This window comes from Haliaeetus albicilla, chromosome 11 (genome assembly GCF_947461875.1).
Source record: "Haliaeetus albicilla chromosome 11, bHalAlb1.1, whole genome shotgun sequence".
NCBI lineage: Eukaryota > Metazoa > Chordata > Aves > Accipitriformes > Accipitridae > Haliaeetus > Haliaeetus albicilla.
This window is the reverse complement of record NC_091493.1, coordinates 33,427,650-33,448,993: the sequence shown is the minus strand read 5'-3', so window position 1 is coordinate 33,448,993 and position 21,344 is coordinate 33,427,650. Positions and strand designations below refer to the sequence as shown.

Below are 21,344 nucleotides of genomic sequence, written 5' to 3'. Positions count from 1 at the left end.
ACCGGTCGGCGGAACCGGAGTAACCACCCCCGCCGGGGCTCCGCGCCTCCCGCCGAGCTCCCCCCGCCCCGTTCAGTCCCAATTTCCCCTGCCAAACTTTCCCAGCGGCTGCCGGCAGCGCGGCACCTGCCCCCGACCCGGCGGCGGAGGCGAGCGCACCGCGCAAGCTACGCGCCCCCCCCCCCCCCCCCCCCGCGCACCGTCTCCCCGCCCCGGCGCAAACGAATAAATAAAGTTGCGGACTGGGGCGGGGGGAGCTGTGTGTGGAAAGAGGCGAATTGCCCCGGCGAGGTGCTCGGGCAGCCCCGGGGAGCCGCGGCCAGAGGGGCTGCCAGTGGCTGCGGCGCTGTCAGCGGCTCGCCCCGGCTGCGGGGCCGGGGGCGGGCGGGCGGGCGCCGCGGATCTGGTGTCGTTCCGTCCGTCCCCCCCCCCGCCCACTCCCCCCCGTGTGTGTGTGTGTGTGCTCTCGGTCCCTCCCTGGGAACAGGCGCTGCCCACCCAAGGAGGCGACCGGCGCTCCTGCCCCGCTCCCGCTCGCTCACTCGCACACGCATCTACCCGTGCGTGCGCCTCTCTCGCTCCCTCCCTGAAGTCAGTGCTTGTGTTTTCAGGTTGCTCAGACCTGAAATCTAAGGGAAAAAGCTGAGCGTTTGCGTCGCTGCTCCTGCCGCTGGTGGTGGTAGCGGTGAAGAGGAAAGAGGTTTCTTTTTTTTTTTTTTTTTTTTTCCTTCCCCTTGAATTCAATGGATCTGAACTTGGAGTCTTTGGACCTCTGCGGTTTTGGAATATCTACATGCTGATCCTCTTTGTTGTGGCACATCAGCTCGTTTGGGGAAACCATCCGAAGACAGCAAGATGTTTCTCGTTATCTTGTATTTCGCTTTGCCCTTAGTGGGTAAGTTGCTGGCGTCTGATTTCTGTCTGTACATCGCTTCATAAAGCAAAGCGTAGGGTTTATGAGATCGGATGCCTGACAGTTGTCAGTCTATTGTTTAGGCAGAACAGTGAAGTTCCCAGTAGTTTTTATGGCTCTGCCTCACATCAGTTAGCCCAGTCTACATTTAAAGCTCTGGGAGATTACAGACTTAGATACTTGCCTGTGTAGCCTCTTGTTAAATTGGGTTCTCGCAAGTTACAGGGAAACTTTTCATTTTACTAAAATAAGGCTGCTTGGGGAGGGGGGGGGTGTGACAAGAGCCAGCTGAAGGATTACATCTTCACCTGAACCTGGCAGCCTGCCCGACTGCGAGTGGTTTGCAGCCCAAACTGGTTTCCTTTCCACAAGAGATGTTTGCGTTTCCATCTGCGTGTGTCTGAGGGAGCATGACAGGGGGCACGATGGAGAGGAGAGAGTTAATGTAATTTGCTTTGTTGTCCTGCAAAAGCATCCTACGTGGAGAGAAATGGGGGGGGGGGGAAGAGTCATAAATTCTACCTTTATACATGTAGAGTAAGCAAAAATGTGTACAGCCTTTAAAAAGTGACTGACGCAAAAAGAGGCCAATATCAATCAGTGAGGATACTTATCGCTCTGAGCGGGTTGTTCGTGGATGTAATTGAAATTACAGCAAAGCTCTTCTGGAAAGTGAGGCCGAATATTTAACCCCTCAGTTAAACACTCGAATGGAAAGGTTATTTATTTCCCCAAAGTGGATCTAAGGAATAATGAGTGCTTGTTTTGTCAGGCACATTAACCCCTGTGGGTTTTCTTTCCTTTTCGTGTTTTCTCATAAATCAGCCGGCAGGCTTAAAACATACTGTTTCCTTGGACTCCCACAAAAGTGGATCTAAGACCATGAAAACCCCGCGTGCTTTTTCCTAAGGTGTAGCGTGAAGCCCGGAGGTTTGCAAGGTGCTGCCCGTGGGGGCTGGCTGCATGTGCTGCGTGAGGAGGTGCCTTGTGCTTCCCAGATGCCTGCTTTGGAGCCCTGGTTAAATCAGCCTCATCCCTCAACGAGAGTTTGTTGGTTTGTGTCTCCTCTCTCTAGATGTACTTTTGTCCGCAGAAGTAAGCGGGCTGCCTGGAGGGGACCGCCTCGACTGCGTGAAAGCCAGCGATCAGTGTCTCAAGGAGCAGAGCTGTAGTACTAAATACAGGACACTGAGGCAGTGTGTAGCCGGCAAAGAGAGCAACTTCAGCCGGGCGACAGGCCTGGAGGCAAAGGATGAATGCAAAAGCGCCATGGAAGCTCTCAAGCAGAAGTCTCTGTACAACTGCCGCTGTAAGAGGGGCATGAAGAAGGAGAAAAACTGCCTGCGCATTTACTGGAGCATGTACCAGAGCTTACAGGGTACGTTGCAAAACGCAGAAACGTTACACTCCCGTAGTGCAGTGTGTGATTTTGCAGCCCCTTGCATCCGCAGCTAGCTACCACCACTGAGGCTAAACCGAGGGTCTGACCCCGTAATTCACATTGCGCTCTTCAGCTGCAAACTGAGGACCTTTCATCCGACTCAAGAACAGCTGCTGCTCCGTCTCCTGTTGTTGGGAAATCCACAATGAGGGTTTCCTCCAGGGGACCCAGCTGACCTTTCTAAACCAGAGTCAAAAGATAAGGGCACTAGCAAGTGCAAGAGCTACAAAAACAATCATTTGGAGACATTTTCCTAATAATATTTAAACTCCTTAATTAGGACTCACCTAACAAGATCACAGGACACTGGAACTAGTTTCTTAGCTCTTTGCTGAAAGTTAATGTATTATGAAGAGGAGCATTATTTTAAGGAAAAGTTTTTTCTTTCCTTTCCTGTATTTACTAGCAATATTCCCTGGGCATGCTGAGGCAGAGGAAAAAAAAAAAAAAAAGTTTGTGCTCTCCTAGAGTGTGTAGAAGTGCCGGTTAGAAGGGATGTGACAGTGATTGACTCAGGACTTCTGTTCTTGATGTCACTGGCAAATTTCCTGTAGTCTGTTGAGAACAGTCAGGTTCTTAGATGAGATATATAATTTTTAGCCCTGTTTTGCTCTGGCCCTGGAGTTGAAGATGCAGTCTTTCACTTCAGTATGGTCCCCATTTAACTCTTTTCTGTAGCTGCTTCTGCAAAAAGGGAAGTCATCCCTTTCTGTTCATTTATCCAGGCATCAGCTGGAATGTTTTAATGAGAATATATATTTTTTGTTCTAACTTTTGTAATAAATTACACTACTCTTGGACATTTTCTGCATCATAAAAAGTTTCCCTTCCAACAGCATCTTGTTAGGAGTGTTTTATTCCAAAGATGCTAGATTTTAGCTGTTACCTGTGCTGCTCCTCTAAAACAGAGCTCTGTTGTTAGGGTGAATGAAGAGGAACATCCTTGCTACAGCTTGTCTCCTGCTGCATGAGATGGGACAGTTCCTGTGATGTCACAGGCTGTCTTTGCAAATTATGACCTCATCCATGGAGGAAGGAGAGAAAAGAACTAGTGACAGGGATAAACAACTAGCTTCTTTCAGGTGTTTTTATAGGTAGTGCTTTGAGGAGAAACAGCCAAATAAACAGATTAAAGGGGAGTACCTTTTGCTGTTACAGAATAACTTCATTTCAGAGTAAAAGTAAACAACAAAATCTTATCCTGAATTCTCATATAAGAAAAAAATCCAAATATTTTTTGTCTTTAGGAAATGACTTGCTTGAAGATTCCCCTTATGAGCCAGTTAACAGCAGACTATCAGACATATTCAGGCTAGCACCAATTGTATCAGGTAAGCAGACTTAAAATTCTTTAACTGAAACATGATTACAATCTGCTGCTTTGTAGTTGAATTATGGAACTTTAAAGCAATACTCTCTTAAATAAAAAGAAATGTTAATGGCATTCTGGATTTAGGAAGTTCATGATATAGTTGCACCAAAGAAAATACTAATTGATTTTGAAATAATAACTGAAAGAGTGCTTGGCAGGATGGCAATTTGTATTCTTTTTGAGTCATTCTTGACAATAAATGCTAAATTTTCCTGTAGGTGGCAATCTGATTCCCTACGTTCCTAATTTACAAATCAGTTCCTTTTTGGGAATGTGGTCAGTGCAAGTTACCTCCCATTGACATTAAAGAAGATCAGAAGATAAATCTTTCAAATGTTTGCATAAGGGAATGCTTTATAGTTTCATACATTTTTGTTTAAAAAAGAAATTTCAGAGTTAAGGCTTGTCTTCTTTTCTGGAACTGCTGCCTGTTTAAAGAGCCTATTCACAACTTCTTTCTTTTTCTGGTTTTTCTCTAAACATTTTTTGTTGCTGTGTGGCTGTCTTTCAGAACTTGTTTGTAGTAATTTTGAATATGTTGCTAGGTAATTAAACTATGCTGTTTGTTTTTTTATCAGCCTAAATTATACTCATTTTGGATCATATTTATTGAAACAATGATTTTGGGCCACTCACAGGGGTTACAGGTTGGAATTAATTTTCTTTTTCGGAGTTTCAGAAAGTCTTATGAGGATGCAGTCTGTATTCAGGACCTTTATTTGTTGAGTTACATGAAAAATTTAATATGCACAGTATAATGTGTAAGTCTGGCAGCGTTGAAGATGTAGTTAACTGACATGCTATGGATAAGCATTAGTAGATGGCTCTTTAAAAGAAAGAAGAAAAGACCAGAGAGAGTGGCTTGACCAATTTTCAGAAGTACTTACACTTTTTAGGACCCTAAGTCTCATTAAAAGCCGGGGGGACTTAGGTTGTTAAGTATTTAATGGTACAGATTTTCAAAGGCATATAGACATATAAAATGTAGGTAACTGCCCATTGGGATTTTCAGAAAGGACTAAGTGATTTAAATAGGCGTTAGATGCCCATGCAGTTTTAAAAATTCTAAGTGCTTAATGCATCTTTAGGTATCTTAATGCCTTTGAAAATCAGCCGTTTAGTCACTTTTCAAATTGAGACTTCAGATCCAGATCACATACATCTTTTGAAAGCATTATCCTAGTTTGGCGAGCAAGTCTGTTGGAGAAATAGTAGAGAACAAAGATTAATTTCTGAAGAATCTTTATTTATTTTATTTTTTATTCATTAAAAACCTCAACTTAATACAAAACCAAGACAAAATCAATGCAGAAGGGTTCCAGGACGTTTTCTTAAAGTTTATGGTCAGCCTGCTGAGGACCAAATTCTAACCTACCTCAGCAGTTTTGTGATCTCCATAGAAATACCCTATGTACACTCTGCCTTTCTGTTATTTTTTAGATTCCCCATTTACTTGCAAAGTAATTATCTTAAAAACGTAATAATTTTTTTTCTACCTGTTCTGTGCAACAATTAAATAAGACATAGTTGCCAGCAAGTGACGTCCTTCACAGTCAATGAAGATGCTGGTGGACTGGTTAGGACTCATTCTGTGTTACTAGTGCACCCCAAATTGCTGTTCACTTTGTCAGAAGTTTCAGGTTTACAAGGATCGGAGGCCTAGATTCATAGGGAGCAACAAACAGAAGTTGTAATACAGTGGAAAAACACCAGTATTTGAAAGAATTGTTATCTGAAAGAAAAGATTAGCAAAGGCATTTTTCTTATTGTCATGGTTACTACTGCATGTTACATTCTTTAAAGCTGCCTAGTCTTACAGATTTTTTGCAGGGCTCTGCAAATACCCCAAATAGCAGAACTTGGTAAGATTTTTATATCTTGATTAAAACAAAACAAAAAAACCCCTGTACAAGCAGTGTTGGCAGGGGCTTCAGAACTGGTGTTCTGCTAATGTGGTCACTGTGTTTATAGATGTTGCTGCAGTATTCACTCTCATTAAAGTTACTTGGGTGTAATTAAAAGCAGTGATTAACCCTTTCATCTCACAAAGGCCATTCTGTTGTACTGTGTGACTTGGTATATATCAAGTGTTATGCTTTTGCCATCCTTTTTATTTATTTTTGAGACAGTATAGAAAATCACAACAGTCGTCTTTCGTGGTACGTAAAAGGGGAAAACATTGGCTAAGATGACTGTTTTGTGTGTTACATAAGTCTTTTGTAGCATACGTAAGTCTAAGAAATGGAGGACAGTTTTTAAAAGCAGTTAAAGTTGATCTATTTCTATACTGAAAGATGTTCAAAATTGCGTCCCCTATGGAAACAGGATGCCACTTTCTCATTAATTCTTCAAGCATCAATATGTTGATTGAAAACAAAAATCAGGAATATATTGCTAAATCTGTTACAAAGTTTGTAGTTTCTCTTCAGTTCCCGTTATGTTAGTGGAACAAGTGATGCAGTCGTGTTACTAAAGTGAAGGGTTTTTTTATATTTTTAAGTGGTTTATATTATACTGGGACTAGTGGTATAGTTAGCCTAGAACTAGAAGGACAAGCTAAGTGTTCTATATAAAACTTAAAACAATGTCCAACAACACAGAAAAGAAAAATCTAAACACACAAAATTATTTCTTGTAGTACTAGCTGTTAAGCCCAGGATATCATATATTTAGATACTAACAAGCATGAATTTTGCATTTGAATCACTACTGTATTTGCCAGGAAAGTGTAATTTATATACATAAATATATTTATATATAAAAGAATTGATAGCTAAAACAGGAATGTGAGTTCATAGTTTGATTTACTTGTGGTGACGTATCCTGAGTATTCAAGGGTCTGATCTTCTTTCCTTTCCATCTACACTTCAAGTTTATAATTCAGCTCCTTCTATAAAGTCAGTCCTCTGACACCTCACGTGGCCACATCCAGGACTGTGAGTCTTCCCAGTTGAAGGACAGGGCTGTCTTGTTTTTTGTTTTGGGTATGTCTAGGTCTGAATTTTCTTTAGAACTACTATGTCTGATGTGGTGCTTCTGCCTCAAGGGTGTGAATTTCTTGCTGGTAGGCAGCTCTTCAAATTACTGAAGACTTGTGTGTGTGTGTGTGTGTTTCAGAGAGTAACAGATTTGGGTTAGTTATTATGATGTAAAGATTTTGCTTAAACAGACATTTTTCCTTAAACCTTAACAACTTCTGAGAGGTGAAAACATTTTAAGGCCATTGAGTTCTGTCACAACTACAGTAAATGCAAAATCTGTTGACTGGATTTCAGAGATGAGTTTCATACCAAATTAAGGATAGGTGCTTGAATTAGTCACTTTTCTAAAGCTATCTACAGCTTTTTACTACCTGGGGAACAGTTTGCCTCTTGAATTTGTATTGTATTTGACATTGAGCCTTGCGACTGGAAGATATCTTATTATTGTGGTATCAACTGATACAATATAGTGGTCATCTCTGTGGCATGTTATAAGAAAATATCCTGCATAAATACTGTAGCTGCACGTACCTGTAGATATACTTACAAAATAAATGTTTCTGAAATGTCTCATTCATTTCAACACAAAATGGAGAGCCACTAGAGCTGAATAAAATGTGTTAAGCCATATCTGTGAAGTGGTGTAAATAGAATACTTGATGTTAAAAAGAATTGACTATTTAGATCAACGTGTTTTGGACAACATAACGCTCTCCTCCCATGGATTCACTTTTAAGTTGCCTAGTTAATCACAGGCTTATTATCCCATTGTTCCGCTTTGTGTAGCTTTCCTTCTTTCTTTTACATCTATCATGTTCAGAAATAAAGAACAGGGTACATAAATCAGAATATTTCTTAAAACATATAGGTTTTGCTGCTAATCTGTGGAAAATTGGTCAGTTATATGCGGCTAGTCATGTGTTTTTTCTAGTTGCTAAAATGCAAGACAGGTAGAAGTTAATTATTTTGCCAGTATTTCTTTTTAGTGTAGTAAACTGTTTTTGCAAAGTGCCTTTTGTATCATTAACAAATGAGAAAAAGAAACTGGCTCGTATGATTATACGTCAAAAGGAGCGTTTCCTGATTCTGCCATTCTCATGAGAGGCTGTTTACTCTTTAAAAACTCTGGGAATCTTCTGTTGCAGAAGGTATCTGGAAGCTTATATTTAGAAAAGGATCTATTTTGTATTTATTGTGGTAAATTTGTTAATTAAAAACAAGAGTTCAGTAGACAGAACAGCACATAGGGCTTCTTAATGGAGTGTATCATTCCACATTAGAACACGAGTAGCACAGCACGTGAAGTTAGCATGTTTGATTGCATATTGAATAAGCTGTAAGTACAAATACAAACAACTATGGTCAGTAAGATGGCCTTTTATTGTCTTTTAAAAGTTGAGACTATAAGAAGTTAGCAGTGCAGGAATTCTCAGAAGGGTGTGTGTGCTGGTGGCCTTTAAATTAGGCAGTCTCATGTATATTCTTTCTGTAGGATTTCATGAAGATGGGTCTGGGTCTCCCTCTAGGATCTCTAAATTGTTCAGAAGGACAGTGGATTAATCAGTAGTTTTCCCTTTTTCCTCTGAGTTTTTCAAAGTCTTTTAGGCATCCTGTGTCATTGGCGTTCACAGAGTACAAAGTCAATGCTGGGAAAGAATGAAGGCCAGTATGCAAAACAGTTCCTTCAAGATTTGACAGACTTTGATCAGGGAATACTTCCCTCTCCCCAGCATAAAACCTGCTCTGAGTATTGATGACAGCTCCCCATTATTTTATCCTTCCCAGGGATGGGGTAGAGACATCACAGAGAACGGACTGCAAGTGTCTCCTTTGGAACAGTTGCTGTCAGCAAAGGTGGGGGAAGAAGGTTGGGGTTTTTCAGTACGAATTCTCAGGATCCAGAGAACAGAGCTTCCTTGTCTGTGTGCTTGAGGTCCTGTAGGATTCCTCATATCTTCCCTGTATGAGGGAACTGTAGAACTAGTAAACAACATGTCATAGTGAATTAATTTTGCCCAAACTTTCATAACCCCAAAATTCTGTTAATCAAGAATTGAATGTTTTCCTATTCATTTTAAAATTCTTGAACTAATGTAAGAGCTGTGTTCTGAGTAGCAGGTCCCTGACACTTTAATTATCATTTGCTTCTTTTTTTCCTACCTGGTAAATTACTTTTGTGGAATCCATATATAGCATTTTTTTAAATTGTTTATCAAAAAGATAAGTTAGAGTCTCTGTCCTAGCCAACAGATTCACTGCTTTTTCCTTTTGGGGTTTGGCTTCTCCCATGAATTAATACTGTATGACACCCCCAATTCCTAGTGCCTGAGGCCTCTAATCCTGGTTGTATTCCTAAATCTGTGTATATTTCAAATTCCACGTATTTTTCTAATTTAACACTATGCCTTTTTCTGACCTTTCGCTAAGAATATCTGAGATGCCACATTTCTACAAAGGCAATTTAATTTACAAAATATTAAAAACATTGATTTCTCTTGACTATTTACAGTGCTCTTAGCTCTTACCTCCCGTATCATTGCAGTTTATTTAAAAAAAAAAGAGATACTTCATGTTAGTTACCTTGCACATTCACCCGATTTCATAAACAATAAACCAGATCTTATTAAGTTAATAGGAGTCTTGCAATCTGATTCTGTTCCCACTGAAGTAAGCATAACACATCAAAATCTTTTTATTTGATTATGATGTATTCTGTTTCCTGTTGTAATTTTTTTGGCTTAGTTCTGCTTTTCTGATGTGAGGTTGAGCCTTTTGATAGCAGAAAAGTAAAAACGTTGTTAATTTAGCCTACACTAGATTGTCACATGCACAACTATATTTTCCTTTGTAAGGTAATACATTAAAATAATAGCCCTTGGACCAATATATAATATTGGCTTTACAGTTACAAATCCAGATTAACTCTTCTTTCCCCAGTGAGAATTTGTGGCCCTTTGCCTGTTGCAAGAAAAAGAACAAACAACACGGGCATCTATTTTAGCTGCCTTTAACAAAATAAAAATAGTTTGACAAAAAGAAATCTAATATAAGCATGTACAATGTTTGTGTTCTTTGACATTTCTGTCTGCAGATTTTCTTTGCAGAGACAACTAGGCTGGCTTCCAGTCAGATAACAAGTTATCAAGGGGGCATAGATACCAGTTGCTGATTTCCACTTCTGCATTTTCATAATCAGATTGGACTTCACACAAAAGAAAATCACTTTGGTGACTGTTGGCTTGCAGGAGCTCTTTGAATTTCCTGTTTTCTGCATTTCTTGAAGCTAGATCTGATTATGAGAGGGGAATTAAGTACCTTGCTGAAGTAACTGATTGACTAGCTTATAAAGGCAGTGCCTACGCACTTTAACTTGAGCAGGAACATGAACAGGCCTTGAAACCCCACATAGAAATACGTAAATATCCTCAGTTTAGTCCACATTTCTTTCCTTGGTGAGATTATTGGAACTTTTTTGCTAAGTTCTTTGAAGATCTGTAAAACAGAAGAAAAGGTCTGTGTTCCTCAAGTATTTCAAATGCACAGCTTTGGGCAAATGTAGAGTTTCTGTTTGTCCCAGTAGTCTAGGCAGACTTCATCCACCTGTTTCAACATGGGAAACAAGATGAAATCCATTCCATAGAAGGAGGAAGCATCTGATGATACAACACAGAGCTTTTATGCATGAATATTCAGCGTCTCCTTGAATGCTGGGAGTAGTAAGAGAGAATATTTAAGTCTTGGAGGAAACCCAAAGGAGAGCAGTATTCTCCTGAAGCCTCAAAGGAGAGTGTTGAGAGAAGGCTAGCTGAATAAGCGTGGCCAAGCATTTTGCTTACAATGTATAATGTATACAGTGAACCATGTCTTTTCTTTGTCTAGAGTAGAATCTTTGGAGAGTGGAATTGCCATCCCTTTAGTCTGTATCTTTGCAGGAAAGCCTCAATTATGGTGTGGTGGGCCAGATATCAGATGAGCAAATGCGTATCCACGATTGAGCAGCAAATTGTGTATTCTTGTTCCCCATTACAGGCCAGCGTTATGGTTTGCGTAAGTGCTACACTAGCTCCTCTGAAGTAGGAGCAAAAGCACTCAGGTACTGCTAGCGGTGTTGGTGGGGTTACGAGGAGAGATCGGGTACTTACTAGTCACTGAGGAGGGAAGCAGAATCTGGTTATCTGTGGGGAGAGGTACCACCATTTCAAGGATGTGGTGAGCAGGAACAGGCATGGGCTGCCAGGGGACCTTAGAAACATAGAACTTCCTTGGAAGTTCCCAGTTTTGTCAGGTATCTACAGACTGCTGCGTTGCAGGGGTAAGCAGTTGGACACAACCAGCCTGCTAATGGGGCTGCTCAAGATGTGACGTGGTGAGTGAGAAAAAGCCCGTGGTTCATGTGGCATAGCTTTGGTGCAGTGCTGGGCGTACGGTTGGGAATACTGCGGTGATAAAGGTGGTGCAAGGACTGGCGCAGAAGAGAAGCCTGCGCTGAGTAGGCATATTTCCATGGCAGCCTTCCTCAGAGGGCTCCTGGAAAGCCTTGTCTGTAAGCTGTCCCCCCTGGTGAAATACAGAGAACAGTGCCCAGAAGAGCAGCATCCTGCAGCTTTCTGTCTCTTGATGGCACAGCAAGGTGCAGTTTATGGCAGGCAATTTGTACTCTGGCTTTTTACATTTAAACTATTTTAAAACTTTGTTTTTATAACCCTATTTGTATTTGACTCTCAGGGATAACTTTGACAGTCTTGGAAGAGCCAGTGGTTTCTGTCAGGAGCTGACAGTATGTTAAAAATGCTAAGAGTAAAATGCCTGTGTGCGATGAAAAGAAATAAGAATTTCTGGATTGCAAGGCAGAACTTATTTGTGATAAGTATCCAACGTTTCTTATTTTAAGATCTACATTATATTGTTTTAATCTTAGAAGGGAATGTGTTTACAACTTTGATTTTTAGAAACATGTCCATTTTTTTTATGAAAACTTAATTCTGTAATTTATCTTATATTAGTTTTTTGGTATTATTTTTATATTCTTGCATTTTCTGTGGATGAAACTAACGCAGCCACAATACTGTCTGTATAGTTAGGGCATTAACACAATTAAGTTATTTTTGGAGTAGTTCTTTAGTTACTATGATGCTTTGACAATTTTTATAAGCATCAGGCTATTGTCCTGTACAATCTGCACTCAGCCTGAGATTTAACATGAGAGATGCGTGACACAAAGTGTAATGGCATAGAGATAGCTCTTCCTGCATAGAAATTTGCAGAAATGATGGGTTGTAAAGAGACTTGAAGATATCAAACAATTTGAGTAGGAATCCATAAATAAAGATGAATTTCTGCATTCAATGGTTATACGATTTTATCACTGTCTGGTGTCCATAAAATGCATCTTCCCATTAAAGTTTTGTCATGCAGCTGATGAGGTTCAGAAGTGTTAAAAGCTTCCACTCTCTTCCTTTTAAATTCTACACCCTAAATTCAGTACTAAAGCTCAGTTAAGCAAAACCAGAAATCGCCATTTCCCTGTTCCTCCTCCGCCGGAGACAGTACCGTGATTCTCCCTGCTCCCCAGTCCCACAGCCTCCAGCCCACTGCTGACGTTTCATACATTTAACCCTGACAGTCAGGCTAGTGCTAACCACTGTCGCTTCCTTGAGCTAATAACCACAACTCATTCCTGCCATGACATACCTTTTCCGTATACTGCTGTCCCTTTGATTGTCAACTTTGCTCTCTCTGAACTGTAACTTCTCCTCCAAGTCCCCTCCAGCTGTAGGACTTCGGTGGTTTCTTTCTCTGTCGCTGCAACATGAAGCGGCTCTGCTTTCCACCTCAGCTACTCACTTCTCAGAAATCTGACTACAGTTTTTCCCTTTCCTTTTTACAACAGGCTTGTCTTTGCTGTCTTGTCTGATGTCTTTGCTTTGCGGTCTGCCTCTGCCCCCACCCTGCTCTCCCTTTCTCCATTCCCCCCACTTTCTCCATTCCCCCCACTGCCTCCCTGTCCTCTGTTTTCTGGTACTTCTGGTGAGGCTGCACCTTCTCTGTACCTTGAAAGATTCCCTTAAATTCTCCTTTTTCCAGCATTCTTCAAATTGTTCTCTCACCCTCCCTGTAAAGAGTTTGAGATGTGGTCTAATAAAAGGAATTTTTCCTGACTAATGGAACTAATAAAGCCTGGTTTCCTACCAGAGTCCTTCATCTCCTGGATGCCCCCGCTCTCTACACAGACAGAGTTCCTATCTTCTTTCCCTGTGCTGTGCCCTCTCCGCATGTTCTCCCTTGTCTCTTCACTCGTCCTTAATTCTGTCCCACGTCTCTCATCTCTGGGGCAGCATGTCCTGTGGCTGGCTTGGTGTTACACACGTGCTGAAGGACTCTAGGGGCAGGTAGGCAGGCACCTGCTCCCTCTTGGAATGGCTCAGAGCCAGAGACATGCCTGCCTTGTCCTCGGCAGGCAGGTCTACTTGGGTCTAAAACCTGCAGTTTTTCCGAAAATTTGTAAGAACTTCATATTCATTCCTCTCTCAAATTTGTCCAAGTATGTCCTATGGGTTAAAAAAATTGCTGGGAGTTGCAGGGGTGTGGAGAAGATAGAGGAGACTAATATTCAATTTACCTACATTGCCTTGAAAAATTAGGATTAAAAAAAGCAAATATGGCTTCTGTCATATCACTAAGCATTAGACCGTGACATAACTTATCTTATTCTAGTCTCAGAAAACATCTAGCGTGTCATGCAAGTGATATAAATAAACATGCAGTGGACTTGAAACAGACAGTTAAGTACAGTAGATGGCTGACAGTTAGTTGTATTAGATAATTGAGCATCTCAGGATTCTCAAAATGGGAAATAATTCATGCATTTAAGTTAGTTGGCATGAAGATTATTTATTCAGATTTAGAAATGAAACAAGAAAGAAAGGACCCATCCTAAAGCTGTTATACATGAACACCTCTATTGCTTTTGACTATTTGGATGATACCACATTGTATTTACAAATGACACTGCACTTTTTAAAGTAATTTTCTTTTTCAGTTGGAATATTTTTAGGATTAAGGATAAGTTTTGCTGATGTTTGTTGTGGTAAGGTCATAAACAAAATTAAGAAAGGTGATACTAGCGCTTGGTAGTAGTTTCAAAGAATTCAGGTCCAAATACCCAGACTTCTCCAAGCTTGCCGCTTGCAAATAGAGTGGAATGTATTCTGCAGAGCAGTGGCTTTGCATTAATGAACGCTTAAGCAGCAGATTAAAATGTCTGCTTAAAAAATAGGTTAGGATTATGTAATAACACAAGTCTGGGATACTAATAACAGTAAAGATAATTTTATTGAGCAGATTAAGTGCAATTAGATCTCAACTACAGAATATTTAAATACAATACCAGATCAAAACCCAGTCCATGCAGCTTTACTTGCTTTCGTTCACACCTACAGGATCAGTACCTGACAGCAAAGTAAATTATCATTTTTATTGTTGTTCATTTTATATTGCCATGGGAATGTACATCATGTTATCCATTAGGATCCAGACAAACAAGTCTTTTCTCCACATACACAGTCATGAAACAAGACATGATTGAAGACAGCGTGGTGTCTGCACTATTTGAAATTCTATTAGAAATTGATAAATTTGCTTGTCAGATTTCTTTAAAGGATTGCATAGATAAGAACTGCCTATAGTATTCCCATATGAAAAGTCATCAAAATCATAGCTTTATAATAAACCCATATGGACTGAGAAATTGTTGTCAGTTCTTCCTCTTATAATCTGTTTACTTAATTTTAGTCTCCTAAATAGTGAAATGGAGACACAAACTTGCAGTGGTTGGTAACACTTATGACCTGATGCAGTAAACGGCTTTGATCCTTTGAGAGGTCAAACTGTGTGTGTTTCTAAGCAAACATTCCCCAAGGCTGCTGATGTGTGAGATGTCTCTTCCCCTTGCCAAATGTCCCACCTTCGCAATAGAAAATTAAAGGAGACTTGCAAAGAAATGTGGTGTGTTAGTGTATTTAATCTTGTCTATAAATTGCTGTGAGAATTGTTGAACACAGGGTTTGGTGTGGTGCTTATTTTTTTTAATTTTTGCACAGTTTAAAAATATCCTGACAGCTCTCTTCTGGGTTGGGTAGAAAGTGAATGTATTAACTCTAACTGCGTTAATGTTCAGACAGGAAGGCATACACTGTTTTTTAATTTAGTAAATAGAGAATTACATGAATCTGACTTGGAGCTTCATTTAGCTTTTTAATACATTTCTGCTGTATAGCTAAAAATATCTTATCTTCATGCCCTTGACCTTTCTCTAAGAGCTGTGGGAAGATTAAAAAGCATAAATGAGAATAAATTTAGAATTAGCCTATTTGAAGAAAATGGTACCAAATGACTTAGCTATCCACAAAATGGTATTAAGTTGTCAGTCCTACAACATGTCCAGGCTAGCAGAGCTGAGCAAAGCAACCTGCTGCTACAGCATGGCTCTAGTAGTCCTAGAAGTGGGAAGGTAGTTCATTTTTCATTCCCCACTCAGCTCTTTCCCTCCTTGCAGAAGCTGCTAGCAAGGTGCCAATTATGATGATGATTTCTGTAGCTCAGATACCTAACCCTTAACATCCCCCTTTCCACGCGGCTTGTTCTGTGTAGTTCACCATGCAGCCGTATAAATACTTTCGATCATTACCCTCTTGGACTGTATTTGAACTAGAGACTAAAAGGGGAGGTTGTCAATATATTAAAGACATCATTAATGGCATAACCACAGCCATAAACAGTGAATAATTGTGATGGTTGAGCTTTGTTTATTTATTTATTTGTTAAAAAATGTGTCGGTATCTGGGCATCTTTGACATTACAGGGATACTTCTGAAAACAGCTGACTTTTAGTGATACCCACTGCAAGCAGCCACTCTGCAGTGTTCTTAATTATCTACTTTAAATTATTTACTTAACAAGACAGAGAATGGTTGCACTTGTGAAGCTGTCATCTCTAGGGCTTAGGTACTGCATTGCTGTGCAAAAATTGTACAGTCTGATACTAGCTTTCATTTATGCTAATTGCAGGTAAGCTTATAAATTCCTCAGATTATTAAAAAGAGAGTTATCTCCTTCCTGTTGTGATACGTCAAGGATTAAAATGTTGCAAACTTTCAGTCTTGCTTCAAAGAGAAAATGCCACCATAAAAATCTTTCAGATATCAATACTTTGTCAAGCTAAGAAGACAAGAAACATTATTCTATTTTGCCTATCAAAATTGTATTTGTAGCACTGCAACTGTATATACTGATTTTTATCATTATTTTAAATTAATTCAGTGATTTAAATATGTATTTAATCCTACACAGACAGACATAATAAAACTAAAATCATACCTAAAAGTTAATCAATAAGCGACTATACCTGGGACACTAAGAGGAGGCAAAAGAAACTGATTTAATAAATGGCAATGTTTTCTCTAAAGCTGTTCTCAGTAGGATCTTCAGAGAAAAATCACAGATTTCTCTAACGCAGGCAGTATGCAGTATCTGGTTTAGACTGTGAAGAGAAATGTAATTTACAAGTTACAGAATGAATTATTTTGTCACAGAAAGAATAAAATAGAGCCAATGGTTAGCTCCCCTTGAGCAGTAATATGTGCTAATTGAAGGACTCAGGATTGGATTGTAAGAGTCAATATTCAAGCTTGTAGAATACTTAAAGTGACTACTTCCTGTCTTTAGCCATACTGAGAAATATAATAAATTATTCTGGACCTGGACTGTGGTGAGAAGAACTACTTCCCACTGCAGCTATCAGGATGGGAGACGTGTAAAGTGCTTGTAACAGATAGCTCCTCTATCTACGGAGCAGGTTGTACTTCTTCTATGGCAAAGAGTGTTGCTGATAGATTAGGGTGACAATTCATAATGTTCCTGAGTGTGAATGCTACATGTTGAACAAGATCAGAGTCTCAAGGAGCATGTCGTAGAGAATTAAGGTTTATTACTTATCCTTCCTTGTGGTTTTCAGAATTTTAAAAGGATTTATAATATTTGAAATATGTTTAAACTCAGAAAACCGCGGTGTTTCAGAGTAATACTTTACAAATCATCTTTTCTCCAGATTGTAGCTGAGTGCAGTGGTCTAATTGTGGGTAATGGCTTTTTGTTGTGTGACATGATACAATAACAGAAGAGTATTTTAACAAAATTCTAGAAATTACTGTGCATATTAGGAATGATTTATTAGACTATAACAGGAAAGCTAGAAGGGTTTTTAAAGGTGTTAACTTTTCAGATGTGTATTATTAGTGTGCAGTAAATGTATTATTTTGAACTATTTATTTTTAAAGAGTGGCAAAAGTATTAAAATACATCTCTAAGTCACTCTGCAGCTATTTAGAGACAAGGTTTTGGCTAGCTGCCCAAAATACTGTATAGTAGGTATTTGGGAAGAAGAGAAGGTTTCTTTGAGGTATTTTTACCACTGGGGGACTCCTGCTGTTCACATTTCTTCTGTACAGTTTGGAGTACCCCAGATTTGCTTTAAATGATTGAGGTCACCTGAAAGGTGCGGGGTGTACTTGTGTTGGAAGAGGTGCAGCCAGCATATTTGTCGTAGAAGATCATGTTAATTTTAATTGGCAAATGAAGTGTTTCCCTATTTCACATTATAGCACCCAAATGTTAACCCAGATTGTTTCTCTTTGAATCTGATGCTAGCATAAGAAGCTGCACGGTTTGCAGAAGATGTGGCTGAGTTCATTCTTTTGACTGTTTTATCCTTAGCTGTTTTAAGACTTGAGTGAATAGGTGCTGGCAGGACTCTAGCTTTTTTCATATTAAATGTAAAAGCTGAGCTAATGTATATTTGGCAGACACAAGCACTTGGCGGTCAGGAGACTTACGACTTTAGCTTTTTCTCTTTTGTACAATTCCTTTCTGACACAGGCTTGAAATTACATTCAGACACTCCTTTTCCAGTATGTGATATGAATCAATGCTGTACCAGTGCCTAAGATCACCTTTGCTGATGTACTTAAATCTAAGATGTATATTAAAGGGAGAGTTAAGGTACAAACACATCTCTAATTCTGGGTCTGTCTGACTGGAAAGTTTCTTTTCATAAATCATTCAACAGCAGGTTTACTGAAAGGAAGGTTAGGAGACTCATTTGTGTAAACTTCCAGACCTTTCCCCCAAAATAGCTCTTTTCCATTGGAAAAAATGCAGTTATCCTAATTTCCTGACTGTAATCTAGGTTGGTCATTCTGTGAGACTGCATTTTCTTCCTGTTAGGAGTTTTCAAAACCCTTACAGGTGGCATCAGAAGGGCCACCAGTTTGTGCCATAGTGCTTTTTAGGAAGGACTGTACAGAGGAGAGATGTGTCTGTACATATCTGTTCATGCAGCTGAACAACAGTTTGCAATTTGTAAAAAGCCGAACTTTCCTGTTTGTAATACTATGTGGTGTCCTTAAACCATAGGACACTAGGTCAGCATGTTTTTAAAGACACTAGCAGTGTAAGGCCAAATATTCCCAAAGCAGTATTTGTTGCTGTTGGATTGCAAGCTATATCACCGTTTATTTCCTTGTACTAATTCTTCTGTCTGTACTGTTGCATCACAGTGAAGTAAGTTCCAGGGTGTTAGTTGGTAGGAAACAAGTATGCAGAAGTCCCATCTCACATCTGGCTTTCAGAGCCCATTTATTTTATTAAAGTTAATAAAGTGGATTGTACTTCATACAGACAATCACACCACTTTAATAAAACAAACAAGGAAGAACCAAGTTGCATTTGCTTCATAAGGAAAATCTGTCTTTTGTTGTTTAGTGAATGTATCCTGTGATGGCTGTCATACAGCATTAATTTTTATGCTGTACTTAGAATTTAAATAGTCAAATTTCTGGCAGATTCTTTTCTGTGTTGGTGACAAGTAAATGTTGAATAATCAATTGAAATGTAATTTTTAAAAAGTAACATCTGAAATGAGGTAGACTAGTAGAAGGGAAGAAGGCAACATTTTGCATGTGAATGAAATGAAAGAGTTTGTCAAACTCTCAATTGGAGAGCTTCAGGTAGTGTAAAATACATATTTGAACAGAAAATTTTCTGATTGTTTTCAGTCTACTTTCATGTGTATCAAAAAGCTACTCCACTGAGTACCACAGCTTGAGAGTTGGCAACGTTTTCCTGGAGGAGAATGTGTAGTGCCTCTATTTGCTGTTGAAGAGAAAGAAACAACCAGTTTGCTTTCTAACATGGTAGAATTCCATGAACTCTGGTGTTATGTTATATTCTAATACAATCAATCCTAATGTTTTATGAAGCATAAATGTTATTCAATTTGTTGCTATTTTCACTGGTTGTCAGTTGGTCGCTAATGGGAAACTTAGAGATATGTTACAGAGAAATTTGGTTATATGGAGACCAGTCAAATTGCAGCAGCCATTTTGCAAGCAAAACAGTAGTTGTTAAGGTCACTTGGCAGAGGGAGAGGGGTGATATTTGCATGTTTAAACCTATATATTTCATGAGGTCGCATTGTTCTTTGAAGAATATATGTTGCAGTAGTTATAGAATTATGCCAATTGCTTCTTTTAATTACAGATTTTTCTTTAATATGGGGGTTAGATCAGCTCTTGTGAAATTGGCTTCTCTTTTTTTTTCCATTCATGTATATTGGAAACACTGGGGCAAAATACGTTCTATATTATTTTGTCTCTTCATCTGGAAAGAATTTTTTTAACCTGGAGAAGCCATATTCATAGCATTAAATTATGACAAATATTTATTGTAGAATATGTTTTATAGTTAGCTGCAGAAGAGTGTTTTCTCTTGCTTTTAGTCACAGGATACCCATTTACATTCTATTATCAGGGTCTCGTTACGAGTACTGTAGGCCCTCAGCTACCATTGAGTCTCCAGTTGTTTTGCATCAGAGTTGGATGAAAATCAGCTTCACTAGATCAGATTTTTAGTTCCTCCTTGGGCAAAATTTTTGTTAAGATCAAATGAAGCTTTCCCAAGCAAGCTGCAGAATATAACCACTGTCAACAATGATGTTTCTTTGTGTATTCTAGATTGCAAATATACCTTGTCTGTGAGACCTCGAGATGTTTTGATTAATTGCATCTTTTGGAATGCCATATGTGTGTTGTGCCTGCTTTATTCACACATAAAAGGGACACAGCTTTTACCTTCCCTCTAAGTTATGTGAGGAAAGAGGATTATGTTTACCCTCTGTGGTATATTTCTAAGCTCCGTAACATTAAAAAAAAATTTTTTCATGCCTTTGGTCTAATTCTAAATGTTGTTTTTCACTAGTCGTAAAAAATATGGGTTAAAAGCTCGCAGAGGTTTTATGTAGGCTTTCATGCAGTAGTCTGATGCTTCTGACAGATAATCCTAGAGAGATCTCTTGCACAAAACAGGACTTGTTCTTGATAATTATTCTCATATTACGACTACTGCTTCTTTGCTTTGAGCAATCTGATAAGGAGACTACATCACGCAGAGTCAGGAAAATTCCTTCCAAGTAGAGGAGATTTTCATGTGGGCAACTCTTGAAATTAAAGACCGGTAATTGTTTACAATGCATAGGTGGTTCCATACCCTCTCTTACATTGACAAAAGGTCATCTGATAGTAACATGTGTGTGTCACTGTTCAATACTTTACTTCTGTCTCATACTGGTGAAAGTTCTTAAAGACCCCTTTAGTGACAAAATAGGTTTTTGTGGAACACTTTAATGTCCTGTTTGTGATGCTTGTCATGCATCTTGTGTGTATTTTAAGCACTGCCGTGATCATCGTCTGACTCTTAAAATTGGTATTCACTTCAGGAGGGCAAGCAAGCTTTAGACAGTTAGGGTATAAAAGCTATATGCCTTGCTCTATCAGGAACAAATAGTGCTGAGACCTTGTATGAAATTCATTCATAAAGATGATGCCTGCATTTTGCAGAACAGAATTGGTGGCCTTATGTTTTTCCCCTAAACTTCATGCTACAGATGGAGAGGATTATTTATGTGGAAAACTCAGTTTATAGCTCAGCAATCAGATAGCAGCTGTATTTTCCTTCATTGCCAGATCCTCAGCAACATCTTGTCCTGTTTGCAAAGCCATCTAGTTTATGAAAGTTAGAAGGCTCCCCAACAGAACAAGCTGCTCGTATTTGTAAAGTATACAGCTGCTAGATCCAGAGCTGATGCACTGGGAAAGCAGTATTCCCATCTTTGTTTAATTGATAATGTTGGCACTTTTCATGCCACCACTCTGAAAAGACTGCAGCTTAGCCACCACTCTTGCCTGGCTTTATGCTGGCATGCACCCAAAGAAAAATAAGATCGCTTTCTGTGTTGGGTTTATGTGGTGGGGTTTTGGTAGGGGAGGAGGGGCTGCAGGGGTGGCTCCTGTGAGAAGCTGCTAGAAGCTTCCCTGGCTCCATGGAGGGGAGCGGGGGAGCAGATGCCCACCTGCAGCCCGGGGAGAGAGGAGCCCACGCCGGAGCAGGGGGATGCCCCCAAGATGGCCGGGACTCTGTGGGAAAGCCTGCGCTGGAGCAGGCTGTGCCTGAAGGACTGCAGCCCACAGAAGGGACCCATGCTGGAGCAGTTCGTGAAGAACTGCCGCCCGTGGGAAGGACTCACGT

General features: G+C 39.7%; 1 protein-coding gene across 1 annotated transcript in view; it reads left to right on the top strand.

Moving 5' to 3' along the window:
• Window positions 1-469: 469 nt before the first annotated feature.
• Window positions 470-21,344, top strand: part of GFRA1 (GDNF family receptor alpha 1) — a 146,631-nt gene continuing 125,756 nt past the window's right edge. Inside the window, 4 exon segments of the mRNA XM_069797061.1 lie at window positions 470-844; window positions 847-895; window positions 1,989-2,291; window positions 3,602-3,685. Of these exon segments, the coding sequence (XP_069653162.1) occupies window positions 794-844; window positions 847-895; window positions 1,989-2,291; window positions 3,602-3,685 (487 nt within the window). The 5' untranslated portion in view covers window positions 470-793.